The sequence below is a fragment of the Rhinopithecus bieti genome, unplaced genomic scaffold (assembly GCF_001698545.2).
Source record: "Rhinopithecus bieti isolate Rb0 unplaced genomic scaffold, ASM169854v2 scaffold_31548, whole genome shotgun sequence".
NCBI lineage: Eukaryota > Metazoa > Chordata > Mammalia > Primates > Cercopithecidae > Rhinopithecus > Rhinopithecus bieti.
The window spans coordinates 222,419-243,950 of record NW_016814470.1 but is presented as its reverse complement, the minus strand read 5'-3'; the positions used below and the strand labels follow the sequence as shown (position 1 = coordinate 243,950).

General features: G+C 42.7%; 1 protein-coding gene across 1 annotated transcript in view; it reads left to right on the top strand.

Moving 5' to 3' along the window:
- Nucleotides 1-3,231: 3,231 nt before the first annotated feature.
- Nucleotides 3,232-21,532, top strand: part of LOC108514753 (thrombospondin type-1 domain-containing protein 4-like) — a 201,659-nt gene continuing 183,358 nt past the window's right edge. Inside the window, exons 1-2 of the mRNA XM_017851208.1 lie at nucleotides 3,232-3,330; nucleotides 13,707-13,814. Of these exons, the coding sequence (XP_017706697.1) occupies nucleotides 13,786-13,814 (29 nt within the window). The 5' untranslated portion in view covers nucleotides 3,232-3,330; nucleotides 13,707-13,785. The remainder of the gene's footprint in view (nucleotides 3,331-13,706; nucleotides 13,815-21,532) is intronic.

Genomic DNA, 21,532 nt, shown 5'->3' with positions numbered 1-21,532 from the left:
ATGTTGTAGCATGTAGAATTTTCTTCGTTTTTAAGGTTGAATAATGTCCCATTATATGCATAGGTATACCATGTTCATCTGTTGATGGACACATAGATTGATTCCATAACTTGGGTATTGTGAATAGAGCTGCATTGAACATGGGAGTGCAAATCTCTCTAGATCTCTCTTGACAAACTGATTTCAAATCTTTTGGGTAAATACCCAGAAGTGGGATTGCTGGATCATATGGTAACTCCACTTTTAGTTTTTTTGAGGAAGCTCTATATAATTTTCCATAATGGCTGTACTAATTTACACTCCCACCAATAGTATACGAGATTTTCTTTTTCTCCATATACTTACCAACACTTGATTTATTTTGTCTTTTTGATAATAACCATTCTGACAGGTGTGTGTGAGATGACATCTCACTGTGGTTTTAATTTGCATTTCCCTAAAGCTTAGCGATGTTGAGGATCTTTTGATATACCTGTGGGCTGTTTGCATATCTTTGAGAAATGTCTATTCAGGTCCTCTGCCTGAATAATTAATTGGGTTTTTTATTTTCTTACTGTTGAGTTGTTTGAGTTCCTTATATATTTTGGGTATTAACCCGTTATCGGATGTTTGGCTTTCAAATATTTTGTCCCATTCTGTGGGTTGTCTCTTTACACTATTAGTTGTTTCTTTTGCTGTGCCGAAGCTTTTTAGTTTCATGTAATCCCATTTGTCTATTTTTGCCTGCACTTTTGGGGTTAAATACAAACAATTATTCCAGGCCAGTGTCTTGTAGTATTTCTCCTATGTTTTCTTCTAGTAATTTTACAGCTTCTAGCATTACATTTAAGTCTTTAATCCCAAATGGAAATTTTAGAATAGAAAAATATAATAACAAAAATAAAACTTCACTGATGGATTAAACAGCAGAATGGAGATGACAGGAAAGAACCAGTGGATTGGAAGATGTAATGATAAAATTTACCCAACCTGAGCAACAGAGATAAAAATAGTCTGGGGAAAAAAGGGAAAAAAAAAAAAAAAAAAAAAAAAGAATAGAGTCTCAGGGACCTGTAAGACTATAACATGTAATCCCAGCACTTTGGGAGGCCAAGGTGGGTGGATCACCTGAGGTCAGGAGTTTGAGACCAGCTTGACCAACATGGTGAAACCTCGTCTCTACTGAAAATACAAAAATCAGCCAGGCATGGTGGCACATGTCTGTAATCCCAGCTACTTCAGAGGCTAAGGCAGGAGAATCACTTGAACTCAGGAGGCAGAGGTTGCCATGAGCCAAGATCGTGCCACTGCAGTCTGGCCTGGGTGACAGAGTGAAACTCTGCCTCAAAAAAAAAAAAAACCAAAAGGTTATAACAAAAGATCTAACATTTTTGTCTTTGAAGACAAAGGAGGAGGAAAAAGAGAGTGGGATGGAAAACTACTCAATGAAATACTGGTTGAAAACTTCCCAAATTGAGCATAAGACCCAAACTTAGAGTTTCAAGAACTTGAGCAAACCCTAAATAGAAAGAAAGTTATACCAAGACATACCATAGTCAAACTTCTGAAAACAAACTTGAAAAAGAAGAATAAAGGAGGGGGAATGAGTGTTCCTGGTTTTAAGACATACATAGCTATAACAATGAAGACAGTGTTGTATTGGTGAGGGAAAGGCACGTAGATTAGTGGAATATTATACACAACCTGGAAATACACCCATCTGACTTTTGACAAAGGTGCATAGGGAAATCAGAGAACATTAACTGCAGTTATCTGGATGATGGTTTAGATGAGGCTGGTGGAGGATGGCATGGAGAAGAAAGAGGCTATCTGAGAGATAGTTCAAATGAAGAATTGAGAGTTGGCAAGAGAGTGGGCCCAAGGCACACAGGAGAGGGTGTCCCAGAGGCCCAGGAAAGCTTGGAGAGTCATTTCCTGGAAGGACGGTGATGCCACCGCTGAAGAAGGAGGGCTTGGCATGAGCTGGTGATGGCTCCTTTTATTCACCTTGGGCCATCAGCAGCAGGAGGAAACTCGAAGTACAGGGAAGCAGGCTGAATGAGCGTGCAGGTCTTGAGGTGTTGGGTTTTTGAGACCTTAGCATGACATAATAAAGAGGTTGGAGTGTAAGAGTATTTCTCCAGAGTACACAGTTTGATAGTGAGGGTTGGTTCTTGTTGACATTTTTCTAGTTCTGGTTTGAGTCACAAGGAAGACAAAAGAGACAGGAAGAGAGCAGGTGTGTAGGGCATCATAGCCATTGATGGCAACGTTCAAGAAAAAGGGGATAGCGACAGCCTATTCTATCTAATCCTAAATGCCTTTTACAGTCCTTCTTGACCTCTGGGTGACCCTTGACCTCCAAGGACGTATCTCTCTTGGTTTCCTTGAAAACATTTTCTAATTGATGTGATGACTGACTTTTTCACATTGTCATAATCTTTTAATCACAGCACCTGATTTCAGCCTTTCCTCATACTGGCCCATCACAGAATTGTGTCAAGGAAATCAGACTAATTTGCTAGGTTTCTCCCTCCTTCTGAAAGGATAGACAGAATTTTTCAGCACACATTGCACAGTGGTGATTGCTACAAATCATTGACTAGATTTCTATCGCTTAAAAAAATAATGACATAACTCAAACGTCGATGCGCAAGCCTCAGGAGCAGAGCAGGATGAGGCAAATCCTTTCCCTTGATATTCAGAAGCATCAAGGGCAGCATGTGTGGTTGGCTGATTTACAGTGGTTGAGGCACACTGAGTTGGGATGCATTCTGGATGGGCAAATGCATGGGGGCACTAAGAAAATATCCTGGACTCAAGGGCAGAGCTGTCCCAGAGTGAATGGAGCAGAGCACAACCTCACAACCTCACACCCTATATCTTGCCTGGCCGGGGCCCAGGCTGCAGCCTGCATGCTGTGTACCAGGTAAATGTGAACCCAAGCAACTCTCCTGAAAAGGTGCATTTGATACAGTGTGTCAGGAGACTCAAGAGACAGTTTATTTTTATTTTTTTGAGACAGAGTCTTTCTCTGTTGACCAGACTTGAGTGCAGTGGCACAGTCTCGGTTCATTGCAGCCTTGAGCTCTCGGGCTCAGTCGATCCTCCCACCTCAGCCTCCTGAGTAGCTAAGACCACAGGCATGTGCCACCATGCCCAGCTATTTTTTGTATTCTTTGTAGAGATGGAGTTTCGCCATGTTGTCCAGGCTGGTCTCGAACTCCTGAGCTCAAGTGATTCTCAACCTTGGCCTCCCAAAGTGCTGGGATTACAGCCATGAGCTACTGCGCCCGGCCCTGAGAGACAGTTTAATTTAGTGCTAAGACAAGCCATGACTCCAACAATCAGGTGAGCTTGCATTCAAATCATGCTGCTGCCACTTACTACCTGTGTGACTCTGAGTAGGCTTGTTGTTTCAGTGCTTGCAGCCTCAGTTTCCTTCTCTGTAAAATGGGGATAGAAATACACTTGCTTCATAGGGTTGTCTTTTAAATTAATTAATGTTTAAAAAGCATTCAGCACAGCCTGTCACATATTATACACTTAATAAATGTTAATTTTTTTTTTTTTTTGACATGGAATCTTGCTCTGTTGCCCAGGCTGGACAGCAGTGGCACAATCAGGGCTCATTGCAAGCTCCGCCTCCTGGGTTCACGCCATTTTCCTGCCTCAGCCTCCCGAGTAGCTGGGACTACAGGTGCGGCCACCACGCCCGGCTAATGTTTTGTCTTTTTAGTAGAGACGGGGTTTCACCGTTTTAGCCAGGATGGTCTTTGTCTCCTGACTTGGTGATCCACCCGCCTCGGCCTCCCAAAGTGCTGGGATTACAGGCCTGAGCCACTGTGCCCGGCCAATAATGTTAACTTTTAAAATCTTTAGTCCTAGCTTTGCCTCTAAGTAGCTGTGATACCCTGTACCAGTCATGTGGTTTCTTTACCTATCAGTTTATTCATCTTTGAATCATGATGACAAAATAATGACATTGGGGAGTTGGATTAGAATTGCCTAGTTTTTTGTATGTGTAGGTTTGCCTTGTGATGAGATGTCCAACAGAAAATCACAGTGGAAATGATTGATTTGAATACATTAAATAAAAATGTATCTATTTAATAATCATAAATAAAATTAGAAGATGAAAAGCAAATGAAAACAAGGTCCTAACTTGACAAAATAAGGGCTAACAACCATAATGAAGAAAGAGCTCTTAAAAATCATTTCAAAACATGGCTGGGCACGATGGCTCATGCCTGTAATCCCAGCACATTGGGAGGCCGAGGCGGGTGGATCACAAGGTCAGGAGATTGAGACCATCCTGGCTAACATATGAAACCCTGTCTCTTCTAAAAAAAAATACAAAAAATTAACCAGGCGTGGTGGCACACGCCTGTAGTCCCAGCTAATCAGGAGGCTGACACAGGAGAATGGCACGAACTCAGGAGGTGGAGGTTGCAGTGAGCCGCGATTGCGCCACTGCACTCCAGTCTGGGCGACAGAGCAAGACTCCATCTCAAAAAAAAAAGAAAAAAAATCATTTCAAACATTATGAGCCCTACAGAAAAATGGGCAAAGGAGGTTGTAAAAAATTCACAGAAGAGACAGTGTACACGGCTAATAAAAATGAAAATCGATTCCAACTTTAGCAATAATCAAAGGAGTACATGTTAAAATGATTTTTACCAATTTTTTCCCTATTGTGACAAACGTTGGCTAGTTGTTCACCAGCAGATTTCCTCCTGGGAATAGAGATAGACTGTGTTTCCCACAATCCTTTCCAGGTAGGTATACTGCCATATGACTAAACTGGGTAATGGAATACCAGGGACAGTGATTTAAGCTACCTTAGTGAAGCTGCTAGCTCAGTCCTCTATGCCTTCTCTTTCCCTTTGTTTGGTCACTGGCTGGAAAGAACCCAGGTGAAGACGATGAGGCCCTAGACGATGGTGGAATCACTCGATGGAAAAAGGGTCCCTGGATGCCTGCATGACTGTGTGAAGTAGAATGTTCTTGACAACCTGCATCAGATAGTGACTTGAGCAAAAATCCTTTTATTGTGTTAAGCCATTGACATTTTGAGGGGGTTTGTGGCAGAGTTACCCTGCCCTAACTAATTACTTATCAATTTAGGAGAGATTGCAATCATAGCATTATTGGCAAATGTGTTTATTTCATACACTACATGAGAGATTCTAGGTTGATACAATTCTTTTGAAAAGATTCATCGTGAAGGACCTTAGTCACACTTTTGGCTTAACGATTTCATTTTTTAGGAATTTATCCTAAGGAACAAGGAAGAGTAGCAAATAAGGGATTTTATACAAAGATGTTCATCATATATTCCAACAATAAGGGAACATTATTAGGTGTGTTATCAGGCATTCATAGGGTGGATTATTTTGCAGCGATTAGAAATGATTTTGAATATTACTAATGAGACGCTTAGGATGTAAGGTAAAAATAGAATCCAAAACTACATGTGTGATTTTGTTTTGTAGAAATAGTATATGTAAAATATGCAGATGATACATATAAGCATTACGCATAGAAAAAATAAATAAGAACATCAAAAGGTTTAATGGTGAGTAACTTGGATTATTAGGTAATACAATTAGAATGAGTAATTTTGGTTTTCCTCTTTATATTTTTCTGTAGTTTCGAACTTTCCTTAATAAATAGATTTCCTTAATAAATTTTATAGACAGATTTTTTTCCAAAAGAATACCTCATTGGCTGTGTTTCACTCAGCCCTGAATCCTCACCTTGTGAATGAATTTGGTATTTACTGTGTTTATTCTTTTAGTGTTAGTGCCTTTGTTACACCTTCCTTCCCCAACACGTGTGTGTGTGTGTGTATGCTCATGCACAGATGTACACAGGTGCTCACCAGAGTGGTAAGAGGCCATTTGTAGATAGTAGGACTGAGGCCTTGTATTGGAAAGCAGGGAGGAAGGCCTGAGCCCCAGCTGCCTTTTCTCCCCTGGCCACCTGCTTTTGGCCAAGGCAGCTGAAGAATATTGGTTTTTGGAATGAGATGGATCATCATCTTGGAGAAAGGGCAGCACATCAGAAAAGCTGCGGCTCCCATGCAGAGCTCAGCCATGGTAGTCTGATGTTTTTTTCTTTGGTAACTATGACCCAGGGATTATAAACTGCTCTTGGCAGCGGATGCTGGGGAGAGGTTGAGTCTGAGAAGGGGGAAGGTTGGAGTGTGTCTAGGTGTCTTTGATTCCTAGGTAAGGTGGCCTGCATCTCATCACTGCTGTTTATTTGGGTGTTGTGGTCTTTAGGAGTGGAAGAATGTCATGTTAATTTCAGAAACAGTTAGCAGAAGAATGGAGTTGCTGTTTGGATCCTGGGCTGGGCAGTGGTGCCTCAGACAGGCAGCACAATCCTGCATGGAAGAGAAAGCCCCCACCTGAGTTTGAGTGGAAGGCCTTTCTGTCACTGGGAACACCTACTGCACCCCAGGTGCTATTCTAGACACCAGAACTATAACAAGTAAGTATTTGAGGAAGAGGTCCTTTGTTGTGAGGGAGGAAAGACAAGCCCAAATCATGATGATATGCTGTGACGATCCCTAGTTCTGCATCTGAGACTTGCACAGAAGCAAAGACATTTAACCAGGTTAATCAAGTGCTGTAAATCAAGCAACGAAGTCAGTCATATCTGGGGAAGAAAAGCGCTCTTACTCCAAAGGTTTTCCCCCACTTTGATCTGCAGTATCACGTCATCTGAAATTGAAAAAGCAACTTTATACAGAAGCAGGAACAAATGGCTCATTTATTTTAAATATCCTGCCCGCCTGATATTTCTGCCCTTGAATATTTTCTTTAGTTACCTGGGAAACGTTTTTTTAGGACTGAAAACAGATATAAACCACACCAATGTTAATGACCATGAAAATGATGCAATTTGCATTGAAATCCTTAACTAATCTGTGCTGATTACCTAATTTCTCCAGGTGAGGATGGAGAAGCAAGGTGTTTTCCTTAATGAGTAACAAAACCCGCTGTAATGTGTTTGCTTGAAAGCTGCCAGGGAGTTTTAATAGACCTTCTCAAGGTTTAGTCCTAATCCAGATTCTGTGGGTTTTCACGCTGCTCTGGGCAGGCCAGCCAGTCTGCAGTGTGGGGGTTCCATGGGAAGAAATGAGTTCTGCAGCTGAGTTTGGATATGGCAGGAACAAAAAGGACAGGCTCTGTGAGGTGGTAGGAGAAAGGACTGTGAGCCAAGGACATGTTAGGGGAACATTCCTCTGGCTGTCCTCACAGGCAGGGAGCAGCTGGAAATGTGACCAGGCCTGGGGCTCCAAGGTCAGCGTCCCTGAATACCTCTGGCCTGGGACAGGATTTCCTGAAAGGGCTGTGACAGTTGATGACCGCCACCAGAGAGCTCGGGAGGGTGGGACCTCCACAGAGGCAGTGTGCATCTGCAGTGGGTTAGCGCCTTCAGCGCCTTCATTCTCTCCCTAGGGCAGTCTAGACATTGGCTGAACATTGGCAAAAGCAGTGAGAGAGAAATCACACGTGGGTCCTGCTTTCTAAGAGAGAAAAGTCTATAAGAAACTCATGCCGTTCATTCTTCACCCATTCACCCATTCATTCATTCATCCAACTGTGATTGCATGCCCGCCCTGTGTTGGCAGCAAGTCTAATGGAAGGGCATTTGTAAAGAGGACTGAAAGAGTCCTTTACCTTAAGACGCTTCCCATCCAGTGAGGGGCAAGTGTGAACAGGTATGTCTAGTATCTGTTAAGGAAGATGATCTCCTCTCTTTGAACTTCTAGACTCTGTCCTGTGCCTGTCATTGTCAGCTAGCAAGTCTGCCCACCATATTGTTTATGAGGATGATTTAAAGCCTATGCCTCCCTCCACTTTTCCCGCTTGCTGTGGATAATCTCCATTTAATCAGGGGGTAACTTGAAGAAATAAGAGCATCCCTTTTTCTGCCTCTTGCTTTTGGGCCATTCTTCTTGGCTGCCTTCTCCAGCCATAGCTCTTTCTCCAGTGTACTGAGTTTTCTCAGGTCGGGGTGGAGGGGACACTCTGCACATGTTGTCCTGGGCCTGCCCCCACCTCCATGCAGTGTGGGGCAGCCTCCTCCCAATGCCTTCCTTGGCTTCCACCTCCATGCTTTGCCCCTTCTCCTCCTCCCCTGTTGGCTCCAAGGGCCTTGTTGGATCCCTGGTCCTGTCCTCTGTCATACACACTGGGCTCTTTCTCCAGTATGGGGTCCCTGGTCCTGTCCTCTGTCATACACACTGGGCTCTTTCTCCAGTATGGGGTTCGTTCATTCCCCAAACACACAAGTCCCTTGGTTTTTTGTTTTAGTTTAGCTTTTTTTTTTTTTTTAAGACTCCAGAAGCTTTCCTGTCCACTCAACCAATCATCTTTCTTCAAACCCCGTTACTTATCCAGGTGCTGGTTCCCTGTGCCTGAGCTACCCTGGACCCGCTCTGTGGCCTCGGTTTGCTGTGAGGATTGTATAGCATGACTTAACGTCCCACCTCAGGTGGGATGATCCAGTAAAAGCCAATTCCCGACTCTTTTCTCATCATGCAAGAAAAAAGTGCTTTTATCCACCATGCCTAGAATGTCAGACTGGGGACGGTAAGGGCACTGCACACAGAAGGTCAAGGTTGCGTGAGGAGAGTTTGCGTAAATGTTGGCAGGAGAGGAGTGTGTGTTGGTGATGTTGGTACAGACAGGACAAGGCTCCAGTGGTGGAGGCTCCTGTCTTGTCTTGTCGGGACCTTCAGAGGCAGCTTTCCTGGGAAACAGGCAGGTTCTGAGAACTTGTCTTCACTGCATGTGACTGGGTGTTGGATTTGGGGTCTGGAGCTACTTCATTCTAACATCTCTGGTCCTCATTCCTTGCCAGTGAGTCACTTCCCCTCCCCAGGGATGAGTGCTTTTGTTTGGGTAGTTGCTTTACACTGTGGGAGTTCCAGAGGACAGCGTGTGTAGGAGGGAGGGAGGGAGGAAGGTGGAACTGGTGCCTGCAATGAGGCCTTCCTGAACCCCGACTTGAGAGACTGAGCAGATCCTTGTCTTCTGAGGCATGGGTTCCTCCAGGAGGGGGTCCTCCAGGAGTTCTGGTCAGGCCCTGAGGTGAAAGGGCAGAAAGGATACTCAGAGGTGAGCCTGTGTGTAAGGGGTGGCAGAATGGTGTCACAGATCAGGCAGCATGGCCTCCTTTCGGGTCAGGGAACCCTTTTCCACCCTTAGTTTGATGATCCTGGCCCTCTGTCTGACCCCGCTGTCCTGAGCCTTGGGCCTGTTGTGCCTCCCCCTGGTGTGTGGGGACGGCCACTTTGGCCTGAACCAAATTGGGTGACTCATTCAAGCTTCCTGTAGGATCATTGTGGAAGGGAGAGAAGGTGGGGCCTCCATGCCCCAAGGAGCATATGTTCTAACAGAAACGAGATTGTTAGATTTTTTGTTCACTGTCAAGAAAGGTTATAAATCAACAGGAGCAAACCTCAAAAGGCGGACAGAGCTCTGCAGACAGCACGTGTGCTCAGCCCTCTCGGTGCACCCTTGCCAGACGGATATTTGGGAACCCTCACTCTTTCCAGGTCCCTCCCTGCTCCACAACCTATAATGGCTCTTTCTTGCCCATCTTGTCAACATTGGCCGGGCGTCACTTTTCAGGGCCTGAGATAACGTTTGGCTTTGCCTTGGCTTCTAAGTTTAATTCCCCACAATCACAGTTCTAGTCCTCCGCTGCCCTCTGGTCTTCCAGAATGAGGACTTTTAAACTTTTCTGGCTGGGAGCCACAGTAAGAAATACTTATTCTTATTATGCGTGATGAGTGCAGGTATTTTTTTTCTCTTATCTTTCATTCTTTTTTACTTATTAAGAAATGCTGTTTGTGACCCGAGAAATTAATTTCATGGCAAACTCATGAGTGGTGACCCCCAGTTTGAAAAGCAGGGCTGATTTAACACAATACTAATCACAGAAGCTCAAGTGAGAGTCAAGAAGAATGGCAGAGCTGGAAACTACCAGTGCAAACTCATCAGCCGTATCCTGAGGGAGAAGTGACAAATCAAATCCGATAAGAAGTTGGTCCAAAAACATACTAGAGCAGTGGCCTCCAATGATTTTTTCTGATTGCACTGATTATAAAAATTTTTGCCTCAGTAAAAAAATGTTTGAGCATACACCTTCAATATTTGTCTGGTTATTTATTTTACTATCAGCGGTAAGGTTGCAAATCTGTTTTCAAAGGTTTTAATAATTTCAGACGTTTTTCCGGGTGACATCTCATCAGATCTGTTCAGGCAGTCTCCCCACTCTGGAGACAACTGCTTTTCCCAAAACCTTCTTTCTTCTATATTGCCCTTCCTTTCCTGACATAACCACTGTATCAGTCTGTTCTCACACTGCTGTAAAGATCTACCCAAGACTGGGTCATTTATAAGTAAAGGAGATTTAATTGACTCGTAGTTCTGCATTGCTGGGGAGGCCTCAGGAAACTTACAATCATGGTGGAAGGGGAAGCAGGCACATATTACATGGCGGCAGGTGAGAGAGAACAAGCAAGAGCAGGGAAAACTACCTTATAAAACCATCAGATCTTGTGGGCCCTCACTCCCTATCACAAGAACAGCATGGGGGAAATTGCCCCCATGATCCAGTCACTTCCCATCTGGTCCCTCCCTTGGCATTTGGGGGTAATAGGGATTACAATTCGAGATAAGATTTGGGTGGAGACACAGAACCAAACCATGTCAACCACAAAATCTTCATTTGCTCCTTCTGTCCCCCAGAAATCTAGAGGGAGTTGTCTTTGACACCTCTCTTTCTCTTGTCTCCTTAACCATTCACTTACTGTGTTCTGGGGACTTGACTGCCCAGTAGACAGTCAGCTCTTCCCACTTTCTTCTGCCACATTGCTTCCTTTTTCCTCCCACTCCTCACAAGAGCCTCCCTCTCCTGGGATGCTTCTCTCCCCTCTCCACAAGGCCAACTCCTACTCACCCCTCAAGCCCCCACGTAGAGGCCACTGCCTCAGAGGGATCTTCCCTGATCACTGCCCAGGGCACTTTCTGAGGCACCTTGGACTTTGATGGCTTTTACTGCAATTTTATTTTTATACTTATTTATGGTTTAGTTTGTTTAAAGAGTGTAGTTCTCCAGCATCGAGGCTGTAATTTCTTGATGTGTATGTGTGTGTGTTCAGCACCTAGGCCATACAGTCTAGACAAATATTTAATACAACAATCCTATGATGTAGTTACAAACAGTATCCCCCCCGGCATTTTACAGATGAAGAAAGGTTAATTGCCAAAAGTCAGCTGGTTAATAAATGTGAATGCTGGCCTAATACCCATTTCTTTCCAATTACAGTGTGCACACTTACCAACAACTCTAGATAATTCATGTATTAACTCATTAGGCTAAGGCTTGAATTTAAGTCCCATCTACCTTGCTTATGCCAGACCATCCCTCTACAGCCATTCTCCTTCTTGTGCTAGTCTGAGTTGTACTTAGGATCTGAATGAACAGTTTACCCTGTGTTGTTCTGGATGGTAACACCATCCTTTTCCCCACAGTCCATCTCCCGAACCAGTCCCACAGCACTGGAGAGGCCCTGAGCCTACCACCTATTGAATAAATAATTACTGATTAGTTGATGGTTATCAGGGACTTGGCAAAGACTTCATTTTACTTCCAAGTTAAATCCCCTGACTTGGTGCAGACCTGTTCTGCAGCCAAGAGCAAGAAGACCGTACCTTCGATTCAAAAGCGTTTTAACTGTTCCAATTTGCACTTGTTGGCCTTCTTCCTGATGAATCTCAGTGTAATTTCTGGCTGAGAGCCAAGAATTTAAGGGTCTTCAATACAGGAGTAATTTCATGAGTTGCTGATGGCTAATTAGGGATGATTACAGTTAAGAGGCTTTCCTTTCTTAATAATCCCCAGAAAGGGCCTGTGGTAACTTAAAATCTTGATTCTTTTCCCTTGAGAATGGAATTGTCTGGTTCTCATGACTATCTTTTCATAAATCCTTGTCATTTATCTTCCCACCCACCTTTTCTGGTGAAAAGAAAGTCTGAAGTCCCTGGAAGAAACAAGAAAATAATGATCTTAGAGAACTCTGCCTTTATTAGAAAGGATCCCTGGCCCACCTTGGAACCTTGCTTCATTTGTCTTTCCCTTCAAGGAGATGCAGCAGGAGAGGAGACTGGACCATGCTCTCTTTTATTCTCAAGTTTTATTACATTGCAACCTATCTGCCCATCCTGGGCTTTCTGGTGCTGTTTATAACTTGCCTTTGAAACTATTGGCTCTCTTGACAATTTTTAGAAATTTTGTTTAGTGAGGGCTTCTGAATGAAGTAGTATTTGTGGGCAAGAGGTTTTACCTCCCTGTTTTCACTGTGGCAACATATTTTAAGTGTTGCTTGACCTCTTCTTGCATCACTGTATTAGTTCATTTTGCGTTGCTATAAAGGAATGCTTAAGACTGGGTAATTTATAGAAAGGTTTATTTGGCTCCCAATTCTGCAGGCTGTACAAGAAGCATGGTGCTGGCTGGCATCGGCTTCTGGTGAGGACCTCCGGAAGCTTTCAATCATGGTGGAGGAGGAAGGACAGTCAGTGTGTCACATGGCAAGAGAGGGAGCAAGAGAGAAGGGAGGAGGTGCCACACTCCTTTTAGGCTCTTTTAAACAGTCAGATCTCACCCTAATAGAGCGAGAACTCATTACCACAAGGAGGGCATCAGGGCATTCATGAGGGACCCACCTGCATGACCAAACACCTCCAATGGGCCCCACCTCTAATACTGGAAATCAGTTTTCAGCATGAGATTGGAAGAGGACGAGTATCCAAACTCTCAGCATCATCAGAGCTACTATTTACTGAGAGTGACCCTGTCCCAGCCACTGTCTAAGCATGTCACATGCGTCCCTTCATTTAATCTTTACAACAACCTGCAGGAATTCTTTAGACAGTATCTTTTAAATAAGTTTTATTGAGATATAATTCGTTTCCCATACGTTTCACAATTTTGTGTACAATTCAGTGGTTTTTAATATATTTGCAGGGTTGTACAACCATCACCACAATCTAATTTTGGAACATATTTGTTACTCCAGGAAGAAACACTGTACCCTCCCATGAACTCCTCCAACCCCCAATCCCTGGCAACCACGAATCTACTTTCTGTCCCTATAGATTTGCCTATTCTCGGTATTACCTATAAATGGAGTCATATAATGCATGCTATTTTTGTATCTGGCTCTTTTCACTTAACATAATGTTTTCAAGGTTCATCCCCATTGTAGCATGTGTGAGTACTTTATTTCTTTTTGTTGTTAGGCAATAGTTTTACTCAACTTGCACAGATAGGGACACCAAGACACATGAATGTGACATGACATCTATGGTCAACTAGCTTGTAATAGATGGGGCTGGATTTCCAGCACTAGTGTGCCTAGCACCAGCTCCCCTATTAGCTCAGAGTCTGAGGTGATCGCTCTGATAGTAATGTACTGAACATCTTCTGTGGGTCAGGCACTGTGCTGGTTGTCTTGTAAACTTGTTACCTCATGTTCATATATAATTGGATTTCAGTTGGGAAATCCTGGTAACCATAACTGGGCACTTTTGTTTTAGTATCTTCCATTTGCTCATTTCTGGTTTTGCTGACCCAGTTATGCTTCTAGAATCTTCCTAAGTAAATGTTGCTAAAAATAACATTGTTCATTTCCGTAGGACTTGAACGCCACTCCCAATTGCAGAAAATTGGTAACGTCTCTGAAGAGCCCTTGCTTTTGCCTGGACCCTCAGCATCATGGTTTTCCATTTCATGGGGTCTCTCAGGTAAGTGAAGAACCTTTTTTTAAAGAAATAGGAGAATACGAAATTTGGTATTTGCATTGTACTATGTTGTTTCTTAAAGTAAGTGACCTTTATGGTCTGAAGCTGACCGATATTTTTGATATAATATGTCGACATGTGTAAAAGTTTGCTATTCAGAAGGGCCTTGGGAGCTGTGTGCTATGCTGAATGGCTTGGGGTCGAAGTCAATCTACTGCCTTCTGGGAAACCTTCTCTAGGCTTCAAGAAATTTTTTCTAGGCCGGGCGTGGTGGCTCACACCTGTAATCCCAGCATTTTGGGAGACTGAGGCGGGTGGATCACCTGAGGTCAGGAGTTCAAGACCAGTCTAGCCAACGTGGTGAAACCCCATCTCTATTAAAAATACAAAATTAGCTGGGCATGGCGGTGGGCACCTGTAATTCCAGCTACTTGGGAGGCTGAGGCAGGAGAATCACTTGAATCCTGGAGGCGGGGTCAGATCAATGTATATTTACCATGGTTGCATAATAGAATTGTCTAAAGAACTTTTAAAAAATTGTTCTCTGGTTGCAACACCATAGATTTTGATTGAATCTGGTATTTTAAAATGATGCTCCCTCTTGTCCCTTATGTGCAAAACATTTTTGACTTCCACTTGCATTTTAAAATTCAATCTTCATATCAACCATGCGTGGCAAGTGGAGTTAGTACTATTATCCCTTTTGTGTAGATCAGAAAACTAATGCTCAGAGAGCTTTCATCATGACTGTTGCCTTCCTTTATGTGCAGAGTTAGAATAAGGGCTCTGAGCATTGGAACTGTAGTCCATGTTATTGAGGTTGTTTTCAAACTTTTTAAAAAGGTTGACAGAGCCTTTTAAAAATTCCTCCATCAAAATCCTATGCAAAATCTCAATATGTAAAATAGACAATGGCAGTATTTTATTAATATAAATGTACTATATAAGTTTAAATTTATAATATTTATACATTATGAGATCAATGCATTAATTTTGATAAATACCAACATTTGAAATCAGGATTTATGGTTGGCAGCTTAAATATCTGCCCTAGCATCTAGTTTATTTCGCAGCTGTTCTAGCTGCATACATTAAGAAAATCCAGCCCATACAGGTAAGTACTTGCAGTTGGTAACAATTCTGTGATGAAGCTCATCTTACTATTTTAGGATACTATTTAAATGAATTGATTGAGAATCTGGAATGGGGGAAGGAAGAAAGTTTTGTTTCAAAGTTGAATCATTACAATATCTTGTAGTCTTTTTTTCATAACTGTACATTAATCCCAAATGCCTAGAACTTACAACAGAAAGTAAAATGCTCTGTAATATATAACATATTATATATGATGCTGCCACAGGTGGTTGGCCAACCAGGGCTAGAGCATTTGCCAAGTGGATGCCCTTGGGCTAATGCCTGGCATTTAACTGAGTACGGTGCATGTGTGTGAGCTTCAGTATGTAGTTGCTTGTATACTTTTACATGAGCAGACGTGTGTAGGCCTGCAGTCCAAATACCCGCAGAGAACTACAAACCTCTTTATCAATGACATATTCACATGCATGTCACTTATGGTCAGAAAAGAAAGAAAAAGCTTCATTCTGAAGGCTGTATGATATTGAGCCGTGAGGAGGACAGCCCATATTCATGTTTGGTGGTCTTTTCAGGATAGAAGTTGGCATCTAGTACAAATTAGCATGTGTCCTTTTTTAAAACTATAGTTTTTTTTTTTTTTTTTTTTTTGAGACGGAGTCTCGCTCTGTCGCCCCGGCTGGAGTGCAGTGGCGCGATCTCGGCTCACTGCAAGCTCGCCTCCTGGGTTCACGCCATTCTCCTGCCTCAGTCTCCCGAGTAGCTGGGACTACGGCGACTGCCACCTCGCACAGCTAATTTTTTGTATTTAAAACTATAGTTTAAAAAAGAGTTTAAAAGATATTTCAAGACATGAAATATGCATCTAGTTTGTGGAAGTTCCAAAATACTGTTGTAAAACCACAGGGTAGTGAGAAACGCAGTTGGCCCACAGGGTCACTGTAGGACCACGGCATTTTAAGCACCAGGACCCCATGTGGGACAAAGAAGTTGAGGTCACAGTCGGTTATTGAACTGGTTCGAAAAGGGCAAGCAGATTATGAAAGGTAGGTTCACCACGTGCTAAGCTCGTGTAAGTCTGGCTGTCATCAAAAAGACCCCTAAAAGTGCTTGAGCACCCTCAAAAATGTGGCCACCCAGGCTGCACAGGCAGGGAGTTTCTTGGGAGGAAGTCCCTTTTGCAAAGTTTTTTCTTAATGTCTTGGATTGTTTTCTTTCTTTCTTTCTTTCTTTCTTTCTTTCTTTCTTTCTTTTCTTTCTTTTTCTTTCTTTCTTTCTTTTTTTGTTTTTAAAGAGACAGGATTTTGCTTGTCACCCGGGCTGGAGTACAGTGGTGCAATCATAGCTCACTGTAACCTTGAACTTCTGGGCTCAAGCAATCCTCCACCTCTGCCTCCCAAGTATGAATAGCTATGTCCTGGAATTTTAATTAATGCCCCTGCAAACAGTTAGCCTCCTGTAATGATCTGAGCAGGGTGTGTGGTATGGAGGTCATCTCCCTTTGCAGGAGGCCTGGGGAACTCACCTCTAAACTGTGCATTATTTCAAGGAAATTGCCCACAAAAGAGAAATTAGCAGGATGGGAGTAGTTGAAAGCTAGATGCTACCCTTGTGGTGGAACTCTGGAAGCCTTGACAGGCCTCCAGCACGAGAGTCCTGCTGCAGGAATTGTTTGAACAGGGCTTCTCAGCAGGACATTTTGCCAAGAATTCTGCTGTCAGTGCTAGAGAAAGAAAATGTGAATTACGAGGATGGCTGATTCTTTAGGAGATCTCAGCTTGAGATTTCCGTCAAACTCCCTTCTTCATAAACCAGGTGCACACCAACCATTTTGCATCCCTCTTTTAGGGCCATGTAAATATATTTTAAGAGAAAAGAAGCAAAACTAGAGTGTCTTTTGTTTAAATGCTTTTCAGAATGTTATGGGGAAAAGGGCTATGATTACTTTAAGAGTGAAAGGTCTTTGACAAAAGTGGTAGATGGGAAGCACACACACACGTACACACATGTTAAGGGATTTTTAATATTTATCAAGGCAACTAAATGCATAAAGATCAATTGGAAAAGCTGGAGAATTTCTCTACCTAAAGAGAAAACAGGTTAAAATTAGGAATTAGCTGCCGAGAAAATCCCTGAAAGAACATTTAAGGGGAGTCACAACTCTGATACACAGAGATTTCATTTAAAAATCCCTCCCCAATTTTTGCCAAGCCACAGAGAAATAGAAAACCAGCTTCTTCTCATTGAAGGAGACAGAGAATCCTTGGGCATTAACATCGCAAGAGTATCTCTGCCTTGTTCAGAGTGTGTAGTAATAAAAAGAATCACAGTTAAACCTAGTAGCAGAAGAGGCACTAAGATTTTAACTCTCGATGGTTCTGGTTGGGGATTATCACTGAATCTTGGACAAGTTCTGGATGCCATGTAAAATTCAGGGCAATTAAAGTCCATGTGGACCAAAGGGTAGGCTAACCCTAGTTTAGGAATGTTTGTCATCTGTTAAAAATTAGAAAGGAAATGGCACTAAATGATACAGAATTATTTATGTTTCTTAAAGACTTGTTCCAATTTATGCACCTTTTTTTTTTTTTGGATGCACAATTACGTCTTTATTTGTTTGTTCAGTGAGTGATAGGAGGGAAACACAATTTTATCCCTAGAACAGTACAATAAATGCTGATGGCTACCTGACTTGTCCAACAAAATCTCTGGAGCCAGTCTGCTTGACCGGATGCTCTTCCTTTACTTCAAGGAGTGCTTTCGTAGGGTTGACATATTTTCTGTTTCGAGTGAAAGTGAAGAAAAAAACAGAACTATCAAATGCCAAACAAGTAGTGAAATTGGCAGGAAATAAAATTGATTTTGGTGATTTTTATTTTGAACAGTAGTTTTTGAAGAATTACAGATGTAATGAGAGTGATTACAGAGTTAGAAGGTGATTTTATAGATCTTATGAGGGAGACTTCTGGATTATTTTAAGGGTTTTACAGGTTGATGGCCCTAGGTCCAAGTGTCTGGTTTTAGTCTTCTGAAACTTAAAGTTTTTCTTTTCCTTGATACATACTTCAGTAAAGTATTATTACTTTAATGCCTGTCAGCTACTGCACTTAGAAATACAACCAAAAGAGTTGAGGAAATGAGAAAGAGAAAGGTGGCTGTTCTTAGGGGTAATTGAAAAAGATCCTGAGTACAGAAAGGAAGAAAGGGGTTCAAAAAACGTGTTTGTATGTGTGAGAACGAGAATGTCCCAAGTAGTGATATTTCAGGTACAATTGATCATTGAAAACTGAAATTTCCCTCAGGGGTAAAGAAATATGTGATAATTGTGTGGGGTCATGGAGTCAATCAGTGTCTCTGTGCTAGTGATCAGGAAATGGGGAGAAAGAGGATGGGGAGGAGGGAGTGGAGGAAGAAGAGGGGAGGAGGAGGAGGAGGAGGAGGGGAAGAGGAGCAAAGGGAAGGAAGGCCAGGCCTGGATCACAAGTATTAAACTTCATGGTATTAATAAGGCAGGCCAGAATTTGTGTAACTTACATCTAAACTACTACTTGGTTGATGCTTAATAAATATTTGTTGAAGAGTAAATGAATAGATTAATTACTGCCTTTTATGTACAATAGATAAGGTTGAAATTTTCTCTTTCCTGACCAGGATGGTTAGCTAGTTAATTACAAAAGTAGGGTGAAGCATGGAAATCAAACAAATGACACACACACACCTTCAACAGTTTGCTTTTAACTTAAAACACATGTACATCCATTTACCAGTTTTTTGATTTGGGGCCATGGGCCTTTCTTTGCTCATGAACCCCTGATTGTCTTTCTTGCACAAACCACACCCATACGCATTATCTGAGGTTTCCATTTGGGTTTCTTTAAAGTGCAGTGAGAATTTAAAGACATTTGCAAAGCAGTCTGAGTACCAGAATGATTCTGGATTTTTATTATTTTTGCCCCTAATCACTTGCAGTTGTCTCATCCACACCTAATTTGCCAGTAGTTTTTTTTTTTTTTTTTTTTTAAATCTTGGCTGCTTGCCTTTATTGGATCTTTCCAAAGCAATTAACTTCATTTTTGTAGAAACAACTAACAAATGCTCTTTCTTCTTGTGCTTGCTTTCATGGGTTTGTGTACTATTTGAATACTTATGTCATTACAAAGCAATAGCAACTGGCATAAACAGGTATGGGAACATGGTTGACACTATGTGAACACAGCACATCTCGGGGGTGCAGGAGGGTGCAAGTGTCCCACAGAAGAATCTGCCAGAGTCTTGTCTGTGGGAAGCTTGGGAGGAGCCATCTAAGTGGTAGGCATACAGGCTAGGAGGAAATAAAATAGATTTTGGAGGGCTGCCCTGGCAAACCCCCATCTGTAAAATGACGGCAAGCATTCAGACAGTATTGATTTTTCTTTATGCCTGGCACAGGCCTGTACCTGGATCCTGTCCTCATCACTCACTCCTTGACTGTGGGATTTGCTAGAACATTCTGTACCCAAAAAGGTTCAGTGGAGTCAAGGTGTGATCACTGGGCTGCCAATTACCCATTCCTTACATCTCTAAGTGGATTTTTATGCCTTGGGTTAACATTGACCCCTTCTGTTCCTGCCAGGGATTAGAACCAGTAATTCCAATTTGTAGAAATCTGCTTTTTACCAGTGTCTTCCTTTTCCTAGCTCTTTGGTTTTTCCAACAGGGAATTCTGGGATGAACTTAGAAAATATTTTCTTGATGAAAACTGTCACAGAGCAGCACTTTTTTTTTTAATTTTTATTTTTTAGAGACAGGGTCTCTCTTTGTTGCCCAGGCTGGAGTGCAGGCACAGTCATAGCTCACTGCCACCTCAAATACCTGGGCTCAAACGACCCTCTCACCTCAACCTCCTGAGTAGCTTAGACTACAGGTGCGTGCCACCAGGCCCAGCTAACTTTAAAAAAAATTTTTTTGTACAGATGTGGTCTCACCATCATGTCCAGGCTGATCTTAAACTCCTGGACAGCAGCACTTTCTTTAGTGACTGGTATTTCCTCCCTCCTCTCTTTCTCCTTTTCTGCCTTCACTTTATTCTATCCTTCCATTCTGTTATTCACTTGATATTTATTAGTCTTGAGGATGAGACTGCAAAGGTGTATCAGAAACCATTTCTTCAAGAAACCTGCCATTGAGGAGGGAAATTTACCAAAGGGTGTTGTGTCTTTAAAAGCTGTGCTGTGTAGGCCGGCACAGTGGCTCACTGTAGTCCCAGAACTTTGGGAGGCCGAAGCAGGCAGTTCACTCGAGCCCAGGAGTTCAAGGCCAGGCTGGGCAACATAATGAAACCGTGTCTCTACAGAAACAAACAAACAATTAACTGGGTGTGGTTGCATACACCTGTGGTCCCAGCTTTTCAGGAGGCTGATGTGGGAGGATCACTTGAGCCTGGGAGATCGAGGCTGTGGTGAGCTGTGATCTTGCCACTGCACTCCGCCTTGGTGACAGAGCAAGACTCTGTCTCAAAAAAAAAAAAAAAAAAAAAGGAAAAAAGGCTGTGTTGTGTTAGAACACCTTACATTGCCAGAGGTACTGGTCGAGAAAATACAAATGGCTGCAAGACCTAAGAACCTGGAAACAAGTGATAAAAACCAATTTGCAGTTAGAATATGTGTCCTTAAGTCCACGCTCTATAATGGAAATATTTCACTCTGCACGAGCCAGGCAGGCGTTTTCACAGGGCCTGTTGGTCTTGGTTTGGCTGCAGCTTGGTTATCTGAATGTTTCCAAGACCAAGGCAGATCCAGAGGGAGCCCAGTTAAGAGGACACAGGGTCACTGACAGTACAGTAAACAACACCTGATAGCAGGAAGGAGACAGCTAAATGCCAGCCAGATTCCAAAAGCCCTAAGGGTCTGAGGATCTCAAGCCCCAGGCTGCTGTATGCCTAAGACCGAAGACTGCCACCTTGAGCTGCACAAATTGATTGATATTCACCTTGGTGCCTCTGAGCCATCAAAGAAAGGTTACTGAAGCTCAGATTAATTTGTGTAAGAAAACAGAGGAAATAAATAGAATGCATTTTTTTAAGTTTGGGATTTATGTGGTTAGCTTCATTTATTTTGAAATTTAGAATGTCCTCTGGTGGGACTGGATGAATGCAACTTTATTGCATCCACCTAGTTTCTGATGATTCTTGCAAGCAGTGGCAGAAAATAAAGGAGGCTGTGAAGCCACCAGGCTTCCCTACCTCATGCAGAGTGGGGAAGAAAGTGGATGTAATCAAATGGCAAATGCTTGTTTTGTAAAAACGTGTTGTGTCCTAATAAGGCCCTGCGGCACAGTGGTTACGAGTCCAGGCCAAGGGGCTGACCGCTGGTCTTAGAAATCAGGCTTTACCACTTAGTAGGTATGTGTGGCTCTTTGGCAAATGACTTAATCTCTCTTTGCCTCAAATTCCTTACCTGCAAAATGGGTATAATGTAAGTGTCTGATAGGATGGTTGTGAAGTACTACTTGTGAGCCCTGAGATCAATGGTAGCAATCAGTTCTTTGTTGGCTAATGTCATATTGGTAACCCATCCCCCTTCCTTGCTGCCTTTACTCTTTTTTTTTTTTTTTTGCGACAGAGTCTCGCTCTGTCACCCAGGCTGGAGTGC